Genomic DNA, 10,025 nt, shown 5'->3' on the forward strand with positions numbered 1-10,025 from the left:
TAAAATAATTTTGATCAGAATAATGCAAAAGCCACCCCACCTCGCCCCGGTGACCCTATATGGGATAGTCCTAACGTTAATATTTAAACCCTTACCGTTTGTCAAGTGATATGCATGTTGATAAGGGCAGAGAGACTGAACCCAGCTAGTAGACACACAGACCTGGGAAGCAAGATGAATGAACTTTCCAGCTCAACTTTCCTTAAACTGGAAAGTTTATTCATGTTACTTCCCAAGTTGTCATTGCCAGATTGCTATGAGCGCCGCCGAGCATTTCTGCTACACACAGGCGATCTGATCATCGCCTGTGTGTAGCAGAGGCTATCGGGTAATTGCAGCTTCCAGTCTCCTATATAAAAGTTTAAAGCACCCCCCCCCCCCCCTTTCGCCCCATTCAAAATAAAACAATATAAAAAATTAACACATTTGGTATCGTCGCATTCAGAATCGCCCGATCTGTCAAAAAAAAAAAAAATTAATCTGATCGGTAAATGGCGTAATGAGAAAAAAATTCAGAACGCCAGGTAACATATTTTTTTTTGGTCGCCGCAACATTGCAATAAAATGCAATCATAACAGATCTACCCCAAAATGGTCTTAATAAAAACTTCAGCTCGGTGCACAAAAAATAAGCCCTCACCTGGCCCCAGATCCCAAAAAATGGAGACACTATGGGTCTCGGGAAAATGGCGCCCTCTTTTTTTTTTTTTTTTTTTTATACTACTTAAATTAAAAAGAACTTGTACATGTTTGGTATCTGCAAACTTGTAATGACCAGGAGAATAATAATGGAAGGTCAGTTTTAGCGCTCAATGAACATGGTAAAAAAAAAAAACCTGTGGAATTGCATACTTTTTGCAATTTCATTGCACTTGTAATTTTTTTCCTGTTTTCCAGTACACGATATGGTAACACCAGTGATGTTGTTCAAAAGTACAACTTGTCCCGCAAAAAATAAGCCCCACACGACCATATTGGCCGAAAAATAAAAAAGTTGTGGCTCTGTGAAGAAGGGGAACAAAAACTGAAAATGGCCCAGTCATTAAGGGGTTAAAATACTTGAAGCGGTCATGTTGCCTTACGCTGAAGAGGATATGCCCTTGAAATGGGTGTTTCAACAAGACAACGACCCTAAACACATCAGTAAACTAGCAAAATCTTGGTTCCAGTCAAACAAAATTGAGGTTATGGAGTGGCCAGCCCAATCACCGGACCTTAATTCAATAGAACACTTGTGGGGTGACATCAGAAATGCCTTTTCTGAGGCAAAGCCAACAAATGCCAAAAAATTGACAGGTGCGAGAAGTTTGACTCTATGCAACATACATGTGAGGCAGTTCTAAAAAACTGTGTGTAGGCAGCTTAATATTAGGTTAGTGATTCACAGGAATGCTAAATCCTCCAAAAAAGTACATATTGTGAGTTTGTAAAGACAAATGCAGACACTGCTATTTTTTAGAACAGCCCAATGTTCTTTTTTTTTTTTTTTTTTTTCTGTAAAGAAGTAGTTAAAAAATATATACATTTTCTCTTCATGTTTTTAATTAGAAAACAGTGTGAAATGTTCCCAATCCATGGAAATAAAAACTAGTATAAAGATTTTGTGCTTAACTCATGTTTTTTAACACACTATTGTATGTATAATTAAATAATAATGCATTTCTTGTTACCTCTTTTAGACAGGAGTTTCGGCAGTCAATATTTGTACAGTCTAACTTTTGTTAATCAGGACTTTTACAATTTTTTTATTTTCTTTGCAGATTCTATGTGGTAAGGAAATTCCCCGTTGGGTAAACCGGTTGGCTTACTTTAGTTCTTGTGTACCTTTTCTACAAAGCTGTCTACCTAAGGAATGGTTGACGCCTGCTGCCCTCCAATCCAGTGTCAGCCAGGAGCTGCAGGAAGAACTGGAAGAAGCAGAAGATGCAGCCGCCTCAGCCACAGCCTCAACCTCCACATCCCTAATGCCCAGGCCTGGACGACACACCAAGCTATAGATGAATATTCATAGAGAACGTCTAAGACAACTGAAAAGAATTGTTTTCTTTTTGCAAATAAAAGTGTTTCGATTGATCTCCAGCAACTGACACTGCTGTTCTTCAGTGATTCTTCCACATCACGACATAAGAGCCACGTTCTTTCGACACATTTCTGCTCAGGATCATGTTTGTATTCAGACAAGTCCACGTACAAGGACATATGAACAGTTACCATGTTCCAATATCTGCCCGACATTACAGTTTGGCCTTGTTTTTTTGTTTTTTTTTGTACTATTTTCTTCCTATTTTCAGGAATTTATTTCTTCTCACTCACTTTATATTTTAGCCTATAACTGACAGAGAAGACCTTTTATGTGCTATGTGTAACTGACAGGATGGAAAGGTGTCTTCCCAGCAGTACAGTCCAGTAGCACCTATATGCAGCACCTTCTCATAAGAAGCTCGTGGATACTTCTAACTGAATTCTACCTGAATATTTGTGGGTAATGCGGAATCTAGTCATTGATCATGTATGTGAAGTAACCAACTCGTACACTCATGAAACGTGGGGTTGGGGCGGTTGAGTTAGGATCCATCAGCTTTGTGACTTGTAGCATAGTTCTCTGTATGGCCGTTAGGTTATGAATGGAGCTGCCGTAGTATTAATTTAGCTTGAGGTGTTAACCTAATTTTGACTTTTCAATTCAGTTCTTTTGGTTAGCTGCTGTGGTTCAAAAGGATTAAATCAGATCTACTGTTTAAGAAGAGATGCATTCTAGAGACATCAAATTTTATCTTCTGTGGGTACTAGTAGTCTGAGTTTTGACCTCATCGGTCTTTCCCAGCTTGAAGAGTTGAAGATGGCCAGTGGACTTTAATATGAGTCTGTATCTACAGCTGAGCCGTCTTAAGCTAGACAGAGTCCCATAACTGAATCTGTGAAATATCAGGTTTCTCTAACTAGAAGACCACTTTTGTTACTAGTAAATGTTTGATGGTTTTGTTTCTTACTTAAAAATTAACCCCACATAATCCTTCACTTCGAGTAGAAAAAGCACAGTACTTGCTGGTTTCATTCAATCAGGGAATTTTCATGACATTTTGCACCATGGTCTTAAGTGATATTTCCTTATATAATGTGCAGTCTAGCTGGTTAGATATATTACCAGCTTTCCATTTCTGCCGGAGGCGGCCTTCACTTGTATTATGCACCTAATTCATTAAGTGTCGTGCGATTCTTAATAAATTAGGTGCATCTTGCTCCAACAACTTGGTTCATTAAGACTGTGGCATGTACAAAGCTGGTTTTAATGAATTCAGACCTCAGTGTATCTAGTAGCCAGAAAAATGATCAGCTTCTTGTAAGCCTTTAAAGGGGTTGTCCACTACTAGGACAATCCCTTCTCCATCTAAATGTCTGGCCCCGATAAATTTAAAAAGCAAACACTCCCCTCTTATGCCAGTGCTGTTCCAGTGGTGTCTACGTTCATGGTCCCGGCGCTCTTGTGCGGTTATGACACTTGAACCCTGCTCCCAATCAGCGCTGGCGTCACTGTCTCGGCCGTCTTCTGTCAAATTGAACATGAAGAGGAAGTCCGAGCTGCAGCTGATCTGACTTCCTCTTCATGTTCAATTTGTCTGAAGGCGGCCGGGGACAGTGACGCCGGCGCTGATTAGACGCCAGGCTCCTGTGTCATAACACCACGGGAGCCCCGGGGAGAGCAAGTGCTGACATCGTGGGAATGGGAGGTAAGTATAGGCTTTAGTATTTCATCAGGGCCAAGCGTAGGGTATGAAAAGGGGTTGTCCAAGTAGTGGACAACTTCTTTAATATTCATTATCAGATCCTTTTTGTATCGGTGTATGAAAAAGGGCATAAACTAATTAAGGAGTGTTTCTGGCTTCACTCATTTTCACATGGGAAGGCGAGTGAGGTCGTTTGTCATATCTGCTGAATCCTGCAATCTCTGGGTATCATGAACTTACCCATATGTTATATTATTATGACCAACCCTAATCACCTTCCGATGCAGAAGTTGCATAGCCAGGATCATTCTTTAACTTCTCTGGAGCAAAAAATCGGATCTAATTTGGTTTTACAGCAGATAAGAGGCCTGGTAGACCATGTTTTGAGAAGGTTTGGTCCACATTGGACTTTCTCTTTTTAAAGCAGTTCTCCACTTTTGACAATACCTATTTATTATAATGATCCCTTTTACTATAAGCTGATCACAAAATATGCCCCTCCTGGAGCCCCTAGAGGTGAGCTGTAATCTTTGGGGAAACCTGTCTGAACATAAATAATTTGTTATATCCTGATGCCTCGATGTGTCACATGGAATAGATCTGTTAGTGAGCTACAAGCTGGAGCACGTGATATTTCCAGGGAGTGATCAATTACTGCGTAGCAATGTTGATCCAATGTAGAATAATACATTTAACATCTGAATGAGTGTTGGTGAAGTTAGCCATTATCCATGGTAACAATTTCATTATTCACCCATAGTTGTCCAATGTTTAAGGATAACTTGGATTTTTCAAATGATTACTTTTACATCAGCCTCTTCTAGTTTTTCTCCGACAGGATTTTGGCTAAAGCTAGACTTTTCATCTTACAGGTGATGACGCTGCCAATCAATGCAGCATAGGGTGCCCATAGACAACACTGTTGTTCACATTATTTTCTATAATTTAGATAGTAGCTTTCAGAAAAAAAAATAATGTAGCAGTAGAAATATATTTTAAATTTGGATAATTGTACTGTAATTTCTGCATTATATTTCTCATGACCTATCAAAAAACTACAATCCTAATATTAAAGGGGTTCTCTTTCTCTACGAAAGTGATGTACAGTGAGAGGCACATGCCCTTCATTATTTACCAGGCACATTTCCACATATTGTGTGACGACTATTATGGCTCAAAGCGGCTCTATTGCATTTAAAGGGTGAATCCAATCTCAGACTTTTAAGATTGAGACTGGAAACATTCGACCCACAGTAATCGCGGGTGGATGTAACTACAGAATGAGCTGCGCATAACACCTTTATTAATGAATGGGAATTACGTAAACAGAGTAGTGCAGCAAGCTACATCGGTTCCATAATTCCCATTCATTTCTGTGGAGGTTACAGAACTAGTGAACCTCAATCACCAGCATTCAGACCTGAAACATTAAGTTAGAAGTAGAATATTAAAGGAAACTGACACAGTACTAAAAGTGTGCAGTTTTGCTTTGTAAAGATTAAAGGGGATGTGGCAATTACTGGAGGGTTGTGGCCTCTTAAAGAGGACCTTCACCATTTTTTTTTTCCATGTTGAACTGGACAAATGATGTAATAGAAGCTACAGAGCAGAATTGTGTGGATGTATGTGAAATTATATATTTATTTTTTTCTTCTCTGTTGCAGAGATATTAGTAATTAAATTATTTGGCACCTAATGAGAACTTTAAGTCCTAGTGGGTGTTATCAGACAGTTTTCACTGGGGGCGTGTACTTCCTCCTGTATAACACTGACCAATCATAAGCAGGCAGCAACATACTAGAGAGAGAACACTCCTCCCCCACCACAGCTTAGAGCTGGTTTCTCGGAGTAAGATGTAATCACACTTATGTCTGTGCTCTGGGCAACTTGTAGTCTCTCTACAGTGAGATCAGAGCAGGTTGTCAGTTTGTCTTGCAAATAAGCAGTCTTTTCTGCTCCTGTGTGAGACATATATAATGAAACTCTTAAATCTGAACACAGACAGTTATTATTACGGGGCAGTACAGCAGAGGTGACTGTGCTAGGAGAGGAGAAGAGCTGACAGAAAGGTTTGTAATGTGACACAGCTAAACTCAGCTGTGTGCCCGTCTCCCCCAGGGACTTTATCTGAAAGGTGTTAATCATGTGTGCATCTGGTAGACCAGGAGGACAGGGTTGTGGTGCTCAAAGCTATGGTGGAGGGTTGTTCTTCATTCCTTTTGAGTGTTGCTGCGTGCTTATGATTGAACAGCATTACACAGGGAGAAGTACACACCCCAAGTAAAAAATCTGATCACACCAACTTGGATTTAACAAAAGTCAACCCCTTAGGTGCAAAATCCTATATTTTGCTCTGCCGATGCTATTATTTCCTGTGTTCAGTTTAACATAAAAAAAAATTGGTCAAAAGTCCTCTTTAAATTCCTGCAGTTGATCCCTCTGTTCTCATCTTGATATTTTGATCTACTTTCATGAAGATTATTACAATACAAAACAATATGGGATTAATAATAAGCACTTAGACTAAAAAAAATTACATGACTTGGAACTTGACTCACTAATGGCCAACCATTTTTTAAAACACTTTCCATTGGTTAAAATTGATCCTGTTACCATACACTTAATTGAGGCTTTTAGTTATCGTTCCATCTATGGCCACCTATGGGGTAACTTCAGTGTATAGAGTTAAAATCTACATGAAATTTTGGGTCCGTAAATTATGCTCCATATGAAGTATTTGAAGTTCACAATGCAGGTCTGTTTTGGTTTGAAAAATATCTCCGGTGTGTAAATGAGTTTCGCTAAAATTCTCTTGTACGCGGCTGGTGCTGTAATACGCTGTGGATTTTCTGTGAGCAAATCTGCAGCCTCTGGACAAGACTTTTACCATAAAATGGCTATGCTGTGGCAGTATGACAGCTGGGGGGCTGCATATGGTGGTGTCCCATGTAGAGCTAATCTTAAAGGGAAAATACAGTCAATATATAGATGCGAGGATCTGAAGATTTGTGGGGGAAATGCACCAGCCTTATCTGGTTTATTTCTTGTGATTACACTACAGAATGGCCAAGGTGGAGCGGGATCTGACTAAGTGATAAGTGCTGCTTTATTCTGTGTATAAAAGTTACATTTGGAAAGAGATCTCTTATAAACATGTATTGTTCCTGTCAGCGAGGAACTATTGGTTATATTTCCTGCAAAGTCATTACTAAGTGATTGTCAGGTTTTGTGTAATTATATATAACTGAGCATTTAATACCATATCACAGCCATTTTTTTTCATATTTATTACCTTTTATTTAAATAACAAAAATTCATTAGTGATGAGAATTTCTGACTATTTGCTGGGAAAAAATGGCAGTTAATGATTTAATGAGGGTAAGTTGTAGTCGTCTGAGGCTCATATTAGTAAGTTATTATGGGGTGTTGCGCTGTTACAGGGTTTTATGATGGTATATTCGCTGCTGGTGTGGCATTGTATGTTTTGTGCATGTATCTTTTGCTCTGACCATAATTTCTGCTTTGTTTCTAATAGTTTTCTAGCTCTTTTTGTCTTTCTGACTTCCTTTATGGAGCTGGAGCATAGTGACTGGCAGCTGTCCAGCCTCTTGTGAATCCTTGTGTCATGGGGGAGAGTTGCTCTTCTTTTTCCATTTCTTTTTCTCCCATATCCTCCCTATTCCCACTAACTCCAATATCTCCATGGTGTCACCACTCCGTGAAGTTATTTCATGTTTAATTTGCTGTCTGTCGGCCATCGTTACCTTTTTTTAAGTTATGTAACTCTATTTCTAGCATAGGTATTTTCAGCTGTCTCTATGAACCTTGCTCTGCTATGGCCTTGTTAGCATAGTATATTTTCAGGGGTGAGGAGGATTGTCGCATCGTTTTTGGCAAGTTGATTTATAGCACTTTTTTTTTTTTTTTGTCCAAATACATGGTTCATGTATCGTAGCATTAATTTATCTGAAATGTTATACTTTCCATGTATAACCCAGTGCACTAATTTGTGAATATAATTCTAACAAAGCTTTAGCTTTTATATATATAAGGGTTTTTTCTTGTTTTATTTTTGCATGTGGTATTTATTGGATTATCTACCAAAGGTGACTATTTTTCCCAGGCTTAGCAGACATTTGTTCAATAGAAGAGAATATATTTTTAAAATTTCAGCACAATTGTGCAGGGTATTCCTCAAAACATAGGTTTACTGACAAGTGCGCGACACCTCTTACATACTGTATGTATAACCAGTCGGATGCATATAAAACAAGTTTACATTGATTTGGGATAAGGGGGGCGTGCATTATACACATTTAGGCCATTTGTTTTAGGATCTGTTCTATTCACACCAAATAATATGCATGTTTGCGCTGGTATCAGGGCTGCCATTGAGCACAACATTGGTGCTTTCCTGAAATTGTCTGGTGCAGTAAAGAGCCATTTGTCAGGGATAGTGACCCAAGCATTGTTTTGAACACCACACATGGATTTTTAGTATGCTGACATCTATTAGTTTACTTGTGCCTCCTATCTTCACTGGTGAGGGTTATCTATTTATTACAAATCCTTTTATGTAACATGCATGGTAGTTAGTGTTTTTACTCATTTGTGTGACCGTCCAAATGGCTTTATGTCCCATTACACTCAGGATACAAAGTTATATAAATTCAGTGAATAATGCAGTTTGGTAAAGCAAGCCTAAGAAGTAATGTTTTCTGTAATGGTAAATGTCTATTTTTTGTTCTGTCAAGAGCCTAGGTCAAGTGTGATGAACAGCTGAAGTGCCCAAGTTATTGTGAGACTATGGGGCAATAGGAGCTGTACAGATATTTCTTGCAACGCAGACAATCTGATGCATCCATAATTTTTTTTAACTCCTTAAGACAAATTATTTGCAGTATTACAGTGTAACGCGTTCATGCAGTGTCAATCCATCCAGATAAGAAACTTGGAGTGCATTTAGGAATGCCAGCATTCTTGCCCTCAGATACTTGGTTGTGTTGGGGAGAGTTGGCTACTTACAGAACTAGATGATAAATCACACTGCCATGTGTAGCTTTTCAAGTTTCAGAAGATACAGCAGGTTTACAGTTGTTACCTTTTTACTCAATCTATTGAACCCCTTTCATAATCTCCTTGTTTTTTACTTTGGTGTGTTTTGTTTCCTTTACAGGAAACTGTCAGCAGATTTTTGAAATGTAATCTGAGGACAGCATGATGTAGAAGTTAAAACACTGATTTCAACGATATGTCACATGTCATGCTGTGTGTTTAATTATTCTGAAGGCTTTATCACCTTGTGATTATCATTCTCTGGACTACAGCAGCATGTGCATGCTAGTCTGACTCCGCCCCTTCGTGTGATAATCAGCTCCACATCTACAGACCATTTCCATGTAGAGCCTGGTGTGGGTGGGGTTTGCTTTCTCAGCTCTGCTTCCTGCTAAATCTAAGAACTGTGATTGTATCAGAACCTCTGCACCCAGTAAACTAAGTGATACATTGTTGGATTCAGGGTCTATTTGCCTACACCATACTGCACCCAGATGAGGTAGTAAAAACCTGCTGACAAATTCCTTGTAAGGCTTTTTTTGTGGTCCTAAGTAATGATTTGGGATTTTTTTGTTTTTACGAAGACACTGATGTTACATTTATTTTCGTACTTCGCGATTATCTGTGATACTATAAGGCCAAGTTCCCATGTAAAAAGAAAAAAAAAAGTCTGAAAAAAAATAACTGCAATAAACAGAGCAAATTGCTGTGACATATCTAGGTGCAGACATCTGTGGGGGAAAATGCAGTGTTTTCACATGTGGGAACATGAGCTTATTGGTTATCAATATAAAGCAGCCATAGTAATGGGAATATTTTTACTTTTTTTCAATATGTTACAAAGAATGTTTTGAAAATCAAGAAAGCCCATACGGCCTTTGTTCAGACAATGCAGCTTTAATGCAAATTTAACTAGCCAAAAGAGGATCCGAAATTGAAAAGAATGAATGAAAGACCTCTCTTGCACTGACCCTGCATTATGTAAACAGGTTGTCTATTGAAGTTGACACTATTACTATTAATTACTATTACGTGATTACAATAGCTTCTTATTTTGTTTCATTCACATGGAAATTTCTTTGATGTTTTCAGTCATGGCTTTATCTGTTACCCCTTTGCGGTATTTCTTTCAATTTAACATACTTTTTTGATAAAATGGTGCAGATACTGCCTTTTATGGGCTCTTTTTCCACCTTCAGAGAAAATAAAACTGTATTTTTTTAAACAATAAAAGAATTGTGTTGG

At 38.5% G+C, this 10,025-nt stretch overlaps 1 protein-coding gene across 1 annotated transcript in view; it reads left to right on the top strand.

Moving 5' to 3' along the window:
• The window catches only part of DESI2 (desumoylating isopeptidase 2), a 53,269-nt gene extending 43,777 nt beyond the window's left edge, over nt 1-9,492 (top strand). The window contains exon 5 of the mRNA XM_073672792.1: nt 1,761-9,492. Within this exon, the coding sequence (XP_073528893.1) occupies nt 1,761-1,997 (237 nt within the window). The 3' untranslated portion in view covers nt 1,998-9,492. The remainder of the gene's footprint in view (nt 1-1,760) is intronic.
• Nucleotides 9,493-10,025: the final 533 nt, after the last annotated feature.

This window comes from Phyllobates terribilis, unplaced genomic scaffold (genome assembly GCF_046119375.1).
Source record: "Phyllobates terribilis strain yellow unplaced genomic scaffold, ASM4611937v1 Scaffold_3__8_contigs__length_932513732, whole genome shotgun sequence".
Taxonomy (NCBI): Eukaryota; Metazoa; Chordata; class Amphibia; order Anura; family Dendrobatidae; genus Phyllobates; species Phyllobates terribilis.